General features: G+C 37.0%; 1 protein-coding gene across 23 annotated transcripts in view; it reads left to right on the forward strand.

Moving 5' to 3' along the window:
* Positions 1–12,575, forward strand: part of RIMS2 (regulating synaptic membrane exocytosis 2) — a 576,987-nt gene that overhangs the window by 180,095 nt on the left and 384,317 nt on the right. For all 23 annotated transcript variants that reach the window (XM_060127293.1, XM_060127304.1, XM_060127300.1 and 20 more), the window contains one exon: positions 7,481–7,791. In XM_060127293.1, the coding sequence (XP_059983276.1) occupies positions 7,481–7,791 (311 nt within the window). The remainder of the gene's footprint in view (positions 1–7,480; positions 7,792–12,575) is intronic.

Below are 12,575 nucleotides of genomic sequence, written 5' to 3' on the forward strand. Positions count from 1 at the left end.
TAAATCTCCCTTGGGTGGGCCAAGTTTGACTTCCCTTACATTGAACTGTGCTTTGAAGTAGATCAGATGACTGTATGATTAGTGATGTTATTGCCTTTTAGCAGTTACAGGAGCAAGAAGCACAATTTGCAAAAGGAAGTTCATATAGTAGTGCATGGCTTCTGGAAATTTACTTGCAAGGATCTCATATAGTTTTATCCATTAATCTTAAAGTTTTAAAGAACTTTTCTTCTCTGAATTAATGCCTCTTCCTTAAAAATTTCTCTTTCCCAAGAGTGTTCTAGTGATTTCCATGCCACCATGTTTTGTTAGTGATTTGTTACTATTTCCTCTAGTTTTACACCTCTGATTCTTTTCAATTTGGATAAAGCATTATTTTCTAACCTTCATGTAATTATGTTCTGGCCTCTCCCTTTATAAGATGTCCCCTTCAGAAATTATGTCCTGTTCTCCATTTTAAATGAAACCTAGGTGAATATGCTTTATATTTTAAGAAAAATTAAACTTGCTTTCCTCCAATTTAAGCCATAATTTTACTTTAAATTTATTGAAATGATTTTATAGTTCTATAATTTATGAGCATAACTTTTAAGTTATATATGTTGGAAAAGGAATCTGTCAACTGATAGTATGTTTGTACTCTATTGAATTTTTTAGTAAGTTAACATGCAATGGAAAATAATTATTCTAATTCATACCATCACATTTTATAATGTAGAATAATGATACTCTTTCAACTCACTTTTTAATTTTATTAAAGTTACTATATTTTTAACTGAAATTTATTTTTAGGGAAAAAAGTAGGTTAACAATGTAGTGCTAATATGCAAAGAAGCCAGTAGTCCAGATTGAACAAAGTGCTATAGCACAGACTAGTGGGAAAACTTAATAACTGCAGAAATGTTTACTTCCCTTAGAATTGCTGGATATACCTACTGCTTTAAGAATTGTCTTTTCTTTTAAAAACACTTAGAGAAATTTAAATTTAAAATGCAATTCTAATTAAATTAAGATTTAAAAGTCAAGTATTTATTATGAAGGCAGCAGCTACTTATTCTGATAATAATCAATGTACAATTAAATTCTCCTCAATGACTAATTTACTTTGACAATCACTTCCCTAGTTTTTTGGATAAAATTTAATTTAGAACAGGGAGTTTATAAAATGAATCAAGTGCTTTGATGAAAAGAAAAACTAGAAACAGCACTACAAAACATGTACAGCTAATTGGCTACCTTTTATGTAATCTGACTCCTTCACTCACACCTCTCCATAAAAAACAAAACAAAACAAAACCCTGGAAGTAAGCTGTATTGTATTTTAAAAATTATATTTGTATGCAAATTCATTAATTAGTTCTCAGTTAACTAATATATTTATGGTAAATACACATTTCCTTTTAGCGTGATTATGAGTATCAGTAAATGTTTTCACTAGTCCAATTAACCTTAACTGGTTCTCTCTTTTTTATTTTGAAATATTTCAAACATGTCGGGAAGTTTAGAGACTGCCGAGCAGTTGTACAAATCTTAACATTTGCTATCTTTTTAGTATTTTTCTTTGTTTTTTTAGAGATAGAGCAGTTATCGCGAATACTTATCATTCTACATGTTTTTATTTGTAGTTTAGCTTAATATCTAAACACTGCTAAACCATATATAGTATTATTTTACAATGTTTTAAACTTTATATTATGGATCATACTGTATATATTTTTCTGAAACTTGCTTTCTTTAACTCTATATTTTGAGAGTTATCTCAAAATTTAGATTCATCTAAATCTAATTCACTCATTTGACTGCTGAATATAATTCTTTTGCATGAATATGTTAGTTTATCCACTGATTTAGGTTATCTAATATTTTTTCCTAGTAGAGGTGGTGCTCAATGAACATCCCTGTTCATGTCTTCTTGTAATTTCTCTAGGGCAGAAGTAACATTTCTGGATCATAGAGTATATAAGTAGCCATTTTCAGTTTCACTAGATATTGCACAATGGATCTCCAAACTGTTTTGCACTCCTGGGAGGAATGTTTCTGAGTACTGGCTCCTCTTCTTCCTCTGAAATGCTTGGTGTTGTCAGACTTTTAAATGTTGTCAAACTAATGGGAGTGAAATAGTAACTAATTTTTTTAAATTTGTAATTTTTCACTGATAAGATTAAGCTCCTTTTTATTTGTTTATTGGCCAGTTGGGGTTCTCTATGGAATTGTATATTCATTTCTTGACCTATTATTCTGCTGTGATATTTGTCTTTTTCTTACTGAACTATGGAAGTTCCTCATATATTCTGAATGCATATCCTGTATAAACTGTATACATTGCAGTAAAACCTCTCTGATTGTGGTTTCTTCTTTTACTTTATCTTATTATATTACTATTCAAAAATGTTTAAACATTTTAATATAGTAAATTTTAGTTTGTGCTTTTTGTATTTGAGTTAAAAATATTTTGCTTCTTGACATTTGTTCTAAAAGTTTGGAAGTTTTGTCTTTCATGTTTCAGTGTTTAATCCATTTGGAACAGATTTTTGTATATGGTGTGAGGTGTGAATCTATTTTTTCCCCCATTATGGACAACCAGTTGTCTTGGCTGTATTAATAGTGTGTCCTTTCTCCACTGATTTGTAATGTGATCACTGGTATATGTGAGAGTCTGTTTCTAGAGCCTCTAGTATGCTCCATGTTCTATTTAGCACTTCTCTACTAATACCACAGTCTTAATTTCTGTCACTTTATAATAAGTAGAGCAAGTCCACCTTAAATTGTTACTTATCTTCAGAATTATCTAGATTTTCTTATCTTTGGCTCTTCCATATTCATTTCAGAATTAGCTTGATAAATTCTATGAAAAACATGGTAGGAGTCTGATTAAAATTGCACTGAACGTTATAGATTTAATTCGGGAGATTGACATCCTGGTAGTATTTGGTCTTCTTATTGCAACAGAGTATATCTTTCCATTTATGTAAGTCTTCTTTTAGACTCTTGTATACTAATTTTCTTTGAAACAGGTATCTTTAAAATTTTTTTATTAAATGTTTATGATTGGTTATTAGTGGTGTACTGAAATGCTGTTTATCTTTGTCCATCTTTGATCTAGGAAACTTATGGAGCTCTCTTATTACTTCTAATATGTTGTCTGTGGATTTTCTTGGATTTTTATGTCATAATCAAATGGTGTTCACAATCATATAGTGTTTAGATAAGGACAGTTTTATTTCATCCTTCTTCTTGTCTCGTGTGTGTGAGATTTACTAATAAGCTAGTGCCTCCAGGACAGTGTTGAATAGAAGTGATGATACTTGGAATCCTTAGCTCATTCCTGACTTTAAGGGAAATGCTCTTACTTTTCATCTTTAAGTATAAAATAGGATATAAGTTTTTGTAGATACCCTTTATCAGGCTTAAGCATTACTTTTCTATTTGCTAGATTTTATTTTCACATGAATGAGTCTTACATTTTATGAATGCTGAATGGTTTTTCCGTATCAATATGACCACTTTTTTCTATTTTAATCTATTAATGTGGTGAATTACATTGGTATATTTTCTAATATTAAACTATTCTTGTTATAATCTTCCCTCTGTCATGATAGGTTCTTTTTGTTCTTTATCATATATATTTGCTGTATGAAATTTAACATTTGATTTTAAGATCAATGCATCCATTTTTATTTGTGCTGTTGGCCTATAATTCTACTTTTATATTGTCTGTGGTAGGCTGAAAATGGCCCCTAAAAAAATATCCATGCCCTAATCCCTGAACCTGTGAATAACCTTATATAGCAAAACAAACAAACAAACAAACAATCTGTGCAGATATCATTATGTAAGAATCTTGAGATGGGGAGATTATCTGCCTGGGCCCTTAATATAATCATTTGTATCCTTATAAGAGGGAGATTACACACACAGTGAGGATGTAGCAGAGAGAGATCTGAAGATGCTGTCCCTGAAGATTGGATTGACGTGGCCACAAGCCAAAGAATGCTTGTAGCCATCAGAAGCTGACTGCCAGAAGAGGCAAAGAACTGATTTCCCCTAGAGCCTCTTGAATGAGCATGACCCTGTTGATACCTTGATTTTGGCCCATTGATACTGAATTTGAATTCAGACTTTGGTCTTCAGCATTGTGAGAGAATATATTTCTGTTGTTTTAGACCACCAGTTTGTGGTAATTTGTTACAGCAGCCATAGGAAACTAATTACTGCCCTTTTCTGATTTTGCCATTAAAATCTTTCTAGTCTTATAAATTGCATTGGGGACCTTACCTTCCCCCCCCCTTCTATAATAGTTTGAAAAAGTTTGGGATTATCTGTTTTTTCAGTGTTTAGTAGGAGTCAAATGTAAAACCATTTAGACAATGCATTGCATTGTGTCTTCGTGGCTGCGCGCGGGCTTCCTCTAGTTGCAGCAAGCTGGGGCTACTCTTTGTTGCGGTGCGCAGGTGTCTCATTGCAGTGCTTCTCTTCTTGCGGAGCGTGGGCTCTAGGCGCACGGGCTTCACTAGTTATGGCACGCAGGCTAAATAGTTGTGGCTTACAGGCTTTGTTGCTCTGCAACATGTGGGATCTTCCTGGACCAGGGCTTGAACCCATGTCCCCTGCATTGGCAGGTGGATTCTTAACCACTGTGCCACCAGGGAAGCCCTGTGGACCAATTTTTTTCAAGTCCTTATTGAATTTGTTACAATATTGCTTCTGTTTTGTTTTGGTTTTTTGGCTGCGAGGCATGTGGGATCTTAGCTCCTCGACCAGGGATCGAACCCTCACCCCCTGCATTGGAAGGCAAAGTCCTAACCACTGGACCACCAGGGAAGTCCCAAATATTGGCATATTTAGAACTGAAAATAATAATACCTTATAATTTTGAATCCTCTATGTCTTTGTATTCTTGGGGCCTAGATGTTTTTTGATAAATGATGACCAGCCACACTAATAGGCTCTAACCATGGTGATTTACAGGCATGTATATTTCTAAGATATTTTTAACAGCATTCATCATAAGATACATTTGCTGGTTAACTTAATTGGTTAAAGGGTTCCATTAACAAAAGTCCTGCTATTATATTCCCAAATTAGTTAAATTATTTTCCATGGACACAGACTTTACCTCTAATAGATGTTAATTATTTCACAGCCAACTAGTAAAAAGTCATCTCATAGCATGTGTATGTGTTTGTAAGGCATCCTGCAGTATCATCAATTTACAAGGTGCAATGTGTGTAAAGGTTTTCAGCTGAAAGTGTCAGTCCCTGTACTAATTTAAGTGAGTGAATTTAGGCTTCCTAAGCTTTAAAGATTAATAAGCTCTTAATCCAAGAGTAGGAGGAGATAGTAAGAGAAGGGTAATTTGTTAGGATATAAGGATTACTAGAAGCCAGCAGTTTAGGAGGGCACATAGGATCTAGTCTGAAAAAGAGCAACCAATGTGGATAGCTCAGAGAGTATGGGAAGGGTATTAATACACAGAGAGTCAGACATCATCCTTCACACTTACAGTCATTTATCTTATATTAATATCTATTAGGTGTTAACAGATGAGGAAAACTAAGCCCATAATGCTTCCAAGTCTTTTTTTCATTTTGTGCTATATGGAAATGATGCTATTTGTACAATGAGTAATTTGTTTAAAATAAAGCAGAAAAGTTGAAATTCAAATTTAATTTATTTTAACAATATTTTCTGGTTCTATATTTAGTGCGCCTTTCACTTTTAAAAGATATCTGCAATACCTATAATTGCCACAAGATGGCATTGAAAGGCTGAAGATCTTGGTTGAAATTTGATTTTTGAGACGATTGATGAGTTAGATATATTTATATTTTGTATGTATTCAAACCAAAAGAAATTTGGACTATGATGTATTTTTTTAAAATTTGAGATTTTGGTATTTTAATATCAAAAATACTTTCTTATTTACTTTTAAAAATAAGATAGTCACAGAAATTGATGTTGTTGCTGACTAATTCTTTTGGAAATGGATGAAACATAAATCTTAGTGTAATAGTATAAAAAATTTTATTATAATACATCCCCCAGAAAGACTTCAAAAGAATTCAAGTTAGCAAACATTTAGAAGGTCTTACTGGTCTTATTATGCAAATAGAAGATACAGACCTTGCCCGCAGTGAGCTTTCAATTTAGTTGGAGAAAAGAGAAATGTATATACAATTTGAAGGGAGAACAAAATAAAAAAATGATCAAGTACAGTGTTGTATGATATAAACTATACAAACAATGTGAACTGGGAATAATGAGAAGTTAAGCAAAAATTTTAAATGGTATTTTACAAAAGCATTCTTGTATCAGTTGAAAATACCATGTTGAAGTTTTCTTTTACTGCGATTATCTATATTATAATTTATTTAAACTATGAGGAAATGTTTAGCAATCTGGAGAGCTGTGTAAGATTCAATATTTGACATAAAACATAGAAAACACTTGAAATATTAACTTACCTTTTATTTCATGAATGTATGATTTTTTTTCTAATTGAAAAATATTTTTCAGAAGAAGGCGAAGGTTTTCTGGTCAAACAGATGTTAGTTTTAATATTCTTAGATTCCTGGAGTCTGAAAAACATATCTATTAAAAAATCAAGTGTAGAATGGTGGTTACCAGGGGATGGGGGGAGGGAGAAAAGGGGATTTGCTGTTTAATGGATATAGACTTTGAATTTTGCAAGATGAACATTTTGTAGATCTGTTTCACAGCAATGTGAATATACTTAATACTACTGAACTGTGCACTTAAAAATGGTTAAAATGGTACATTTTATGTTAAGTGTCCTACTAAAGTTATGAGCAATTAATAGGTTTCTATTGAGGATCAGCAATGTTCCTAGCTTTATTTTAGTCATTAGGAGCTACTCAAAAGAAATAAAAGCCCCTTCAAGAAACTGTAATATAGTTGATGATAGAAGATTAACCTAATATTAGTAGGTAATCTATTGAAGTCCAACATATACCAGGCATTGTGCCAGACGTTTTATATAAATTATTTCAATCCTCAAAACAATATAGGGGATGAATATTATTATACCTATTTCTCTATTTTATCATTAAAGAAACTAAGTTTTATAGCTATGAAGGTTCAGTACCTTGTTGAAGGTTGCCAAGTTTCCAGTCTTGCAGTTGTTATTTAAACCCAAGTTTTTCTAACCTCAAAATCCATTTTCTTTGTATTATACTATGCCTCTAGTTTAAATACAAAGCAATTAAAGAATATAAATAAACAACTAGTAATTTCACATTCTAGTTTGGTGTTTCTACTGCCAGTAAATATTGTCAGTTTTGTCTGTTGACAAAATTAAGATATGTGATTTAATTAACAATAGCAGTTGATCAGGATTACATTTTAACTTCAGAAAGGATAACCATGTACTTTTTTTGTTAGCTTGAGTTGTTGTCTCTATTTTTATTTGCTTTTAACTTTTGGAAACACTAATTTCTTTTCCCTGTATATTCGTGTGCAGGTTATGTGGGTATGTAATTTGTGCCGAAAACAACAAGAAATCCTCACTAAATCAGGAGCATGGTTTTATAATAGTGGATCTAATACACCACAGCAACCTGATCAAAAGGTTCTCCGAGGACTGCGGAATGAGGAGGCACCTCAGGAGAAGAAAGCAAAACTGCATGAGCAGGCCCCGTTCCAAGGACCCTCAGGTGACTTATCTGTACCTGCAGTGGAGAAAAGTCGATCTCATGGGCTCACAAGACAGGATTCTATTAAAAATGGGTCAGGATTGAAGCACCAAATTGCCAGTGACGTAGCTTCAGACAGGTAAACATTTTGCTTAATCTTTAGGTAAACATTATTTTTAATCTTCATTCCAAACAGAAATAAAAATACATGAAATGTTTAGGCAACAAATGTGTTGTCTAAATATAATGTAAATGTCCATATGTTTTATAGAAATGCTGAAAGTGATGTTCAGGACTTGAGCTATTATAGGTTTGAACAGTCTTAGGTTTGATGTGGGAGTGTCAGGTTTTTCCAGAATAAAGAAGTGAAATGAAACAGGGAACCTAGATAGGTTATGGTCACAGGAAAGACAAACTGGCATAAGAGCAAGGGGAATGAAGAAATGTTTTTTTTAAGACACTTCGGAGAGGTTCAACTGATGGGACTAACTGGGAGAGGAATTAAGAGAATGGGGAAGATTAAGGATGCCTCCAAAGGTTCTACCTTGGGTTGACGGATGAAGTGGTCTTCCAAGCAGGTAAATATTGATGAAAGGGTTTCGTGAGTTTGATTTTTCCATGGGCTAACTCTGCTATTTACTCTTTTGGCTCAGTTCTATGGGCTTCTCCATGTTCAAAGGGTTAGACTTTTTAAAACAGTGTTTATGGTTCTTAGAGTTCCTACTTTTGGAAGGGGGAGGATGAAAAGTTTTCTTGGGAAGATTATTTTTCTATACCACGTTCCTCTGTTTAAATTAAAAACAAAATCTGGTTTACACTATGTTTGTTATCTAGAATTGGCAGACACATTTACACGTGAACAAGTAGAAAGTCATGCATTTTGTGGAAAAACAAATCTAAACTGTACTTATAGGATGGTGGGTCCTGAGCGTTACCGAATGCAAGTCTGTGTGCCCGACGCACAGTGAGGCCAAAAAGTACCAAAACGTCAGAGTTTGGAGCAGAGAAAGGTATATTGCAGGGTCATGCAAGGAGACGGGTGGCTCAGGCCCCCCAAACCCCGAACTCCCCATAAGCTTTCAGCAAAACCCTTTTATACGAAATGTGAGGGAGGGGTGTAGTTAGTTGTCAAACTTCCTGGTGTCAGAACCTTTGTTCTTGAGGTCAGGTCATGGTCAGGTAACAATGTTCCTGCAAACCTCCACCAAAATGAATGTTCTTCCCGTTCTGACAAGAAAGGGCAAAGTCCCAAGGCTCAAGTTTCTCCCTCCAGGGTCCAGGCCCTGGCTAAGAGGAGGGGGTCCCTGCGCGGGCCGTTACCCTGCCTGGGAGCGTTCATCCAGCACCCAGTCTGGGTCCTCCTGCCAGTGCCCAGGCCTGGCTGAAGAGGCAGATCTCAGCTGGTGGCGCCCTCAGGGCCGGGTTATCAGACCCTGCCCAGCCGTCATCACTGAGGGAGCCAAGTGCCCAAGACCCAGCTGGCTCTCAGGCTTTTCACTTAAACTGGAGCGAATCACTTGTAGCAAATACCTGTCAGGTGAATTCCCAGCTCGCAACAATTGTCCTTCTTTGAGAAGAGCCCCAGCCACAGAGGTGGACCTGAACTAATGATGTGCAGTGTTCTGGCAACTTACCCCTGACCTCCGGCCACCTCTTAGGGGGTTAGACAACTGATCTAAGCTGTACCAATTTTCAAAACTTGAATGGACAGACTGAAGCTGATTGAAGCTGTTACCTTAGTGGCAGTGTCCATGTAATGCAGGTGCTGAGGCCTCCATTGACTGGGACCCATGGAGACTGCCGCCGCCATTAGGTCAAGGCCTGGGCCCAGCCAGGGGGCGGCCATGGCAAGGGCTCTGGAACTTTGCAGGGCACAGCCCTCAGCCTGTCCTGGGCCCCCCAGCTCACCCACCAGCGTGGAGGCTGGAGGGCCTCGAGCCCTGGGGAGAAGGCCACGATCCACCGCTCACGGCACTTTCTGCCCGGAGGATCACCGCGAGGCTGACTGCTGGCAGAGCGGGACCTCTAACCGCTGTTCTAAGGCCTCGTGACGGCCACGCGCTGGCCAGGTATTAAGGGTGGAATGCTAAGGGCTGCCTGCCCGCCCCGCCCCGATTACAATTTGAAGGCGAAGAACAAATCTCTCCTTCAAAGTTAACATCAGATTTTGCTCAACACGAGTCCCTTAGTAACAAAAGTTGAGTTAGGTTTTGTGATGTAGACTCTCCTCCAACTTGAGGGCAACTGACCCCCGCCCATTTACACAGCGACAGCCCTTACCTGCCTTTCTTCGGAGCCTGGACTCTGGCTGCTGGCCTGAGGTCCGGCGCTGGGCGGGGTGGTGCTGCCCTCCAGCCGCTGTTGGCCACTTGATCAGGCTTCCCTGGCCCAACACCCTGCCAGGTGCTGGGGATGGAAAAGCTCAAGCCCCAAACCCAAACGAGGGGAGTGTTGGCCAAGAACTGGAGGGCTGTGAGCCTTCAGGTACGCAGGGTTGGGAGAGGGGCTCAGCTGAGCCCGAAGAACCTGAGCGAGGCCAGCTACCGACTGGACCGCGCCCCTGCGTCCGTGCCCCACCCCACACCAGCGTCCCAGCCTCTCCTGTGCGCGGCTTGGTGCGAGGCATACCCGCTCCTATTACGTGAGCACTCAGTTATGACAGGTAAGGTAACTGGGAGTCACTTTAGAGGGTGGCTAAAGCCATCACTCTGGTGTGTTGCTATGTCTTGGGAGAATAATAAAATGATGGCTGTGCCAGATCTTTTGAAAACTAGCAAAAGTGAAACAATGTAATCCTACCTTTGGGCAAAACAGTTGGTGATTTCATGGCTGGTGTGCTATGAACTCGTCTCAGTGCAAAATCTCAGGAACCCAGGAATTTTAAGGTTAGAGGACCATCTTAGATTGAGGACCACCTTAAGCACACAAAGATTTGAGAGCGGGTAGTTTATATGGAAGGCAATCCCAGGCACTTACCTGTAGGGAAGTGGGAAATGATCCAGTTAAGAGAAAGAATACAATATTGGATGTATTCAAGAGCAGGTAACCTCTTTCAGCAGCTGTGTCTTAATCTTACCGGGACTTTTGGGAGACCCGGTATCACGACCTCAAAGTTATCCCATATAATGGGCAAGGAGGCTGGGGATATTTATCCATAACTTTCCTTTGCCATTGGTCTAGGGCTGTTCCTGGGGTTGTTAACTCTCTAGAATTCATTGCTCAGGCATACTCCTGTGCCAGAGAAAGCACTCAGGCAGAATATCAAAAATACAGTAAGAAAACATTGCTATGTGGGGAACAGTGAAGGATACGGCAACGTGGGTTAAGACAGTAGCAGTGTCTGCTACACAAGGACTTTAGAAATCAAGAAAACTTGTAAAATGGCAAGTGAAATGGTCAAGGTATATGAGCTTGGGTAAAAAAAGTAGATAACCAATGGAGATAGGATTTTAAATGAATGAATGACAGTAAAATGGATAATGGGAACAGACTTCTTCAAAAACTAGATAGCTGCATGAGATAGTTTCCTTTGGACTTTAGAGAGGTAAGTTTGGGAAGAAAAAAGGAAATACTAAAACACTGGGTCACATAATCAATTAGTAAGTTTTGGAGTGCATATTGTCAGGAGGTTACGGATGTTAGAAATAAATACAACAAATTTTCGAGTAATTAATTCATCACTGTAGGGAAGCTAGAAGCATATCTCTAATCTTTGAAGAAGGTGGTAATAAGAACAAATATATTTCTTTCAATATTATCTCTTAATGGTTCTTTCAATGACAAACTACTAGCCTGAATAAACAGTAGAATCTGGAAGCAAGGTGTAGTAGTTCCTTTTTTTCTTTTGCCTTGTGCCTTTGACAGCTGTAACTAGTAAATGCACACTTTCATGACTCCTTGCTTTCTGAACCTAATACAAGTCAGACCAATAGCTTCTTTTGTTAATAAGAATTACTTTTAGTCACGGAAGAAGTTAGAGCTTAATATCAGATTTGGTAGTTATGCCTAGAAAATGTAACTGGTTATAATTGTATAAAGTTTTATTTGGAAAGTACTTTCTCTTCAAGACTAATTTAATTCCCCTTATCATCAGCAAGAAAGAGCCTATGGTTTATTATTTTTTAAATGCAGATTCTATATTAATTTATTAGGCCTGTATCTTTGAACCTTTTGAATTGTTTCCCCTAGAGCAAGGGATCAGCAAACTACATCCCTGGCACCAAATCTGTGCCATCTGTCTTTTGTAAATAAAGTTTTATTGGAACACAGTCACATCTATTAGTTTACTTATTATCTATGGCTGCTTTCAGCTACCATTGTAGTTATAAGAGTTGAGTAGCTGCAAGAGACCATGTTATATGGTCTTCGTAGCCTAAAATATTTACTTTATGACCCTTTACAAAAAAATTTGCCTTTTCTTGCCTAAGAGAGTAAGTAGTTAGTTCTCTTAGTGGTGTTGAAATTTCTCCTTTCTTCGCTCATTTTCTTTTGTTACTATTTAAATTACTTCAGTTAAGCCTGTTTTCTTGTTAGCCTTACCTCCCGCTCCTCTCTCTCTTTCTCTCTCTCTGTCTTTGTCTCTCTCTCCCCATGTTTTTCTCCTTTCTTACCACAATGGGTCTTTCAGCAGTATTTGACTTGGACAGTAAAATGGAGCATCTCATAAAAAATATAACTCCAGTTTAAAGTATTATTAGTAATTTGTTCTTCAATACCATTCAGAAACCAGTGGCCTCAAAAAGAGAAACTTTGGTTTAATTAAATTTAAATCTATGAACCTAGAAGTATGTTTGAGAGAAGAGTGTGTTACATTTCCTTCTTTTTAGGAGCTTTAGTTTAATCTTTAACTATATACTGCAGTGGTTTTGACCTGTTTTATGACTTTTTACTTCTCTCACAGAAGTAAAACACAGTGCTTTACAC

This window comes from Lagenorhynchus albirostris, chromosome 17 (assembly GCF_949774975.1).
Source record: "Lagenorhynchus albirostris chromosome 17, mLagAlb1.1, whole genome shotgun sequence".
NCBI lineage: Eukaryota > Metazoa > Chordata > Mammalia > Artiodactyla > Delphinidae > Lagenorhynchus > Lagenorhynchus albirostris.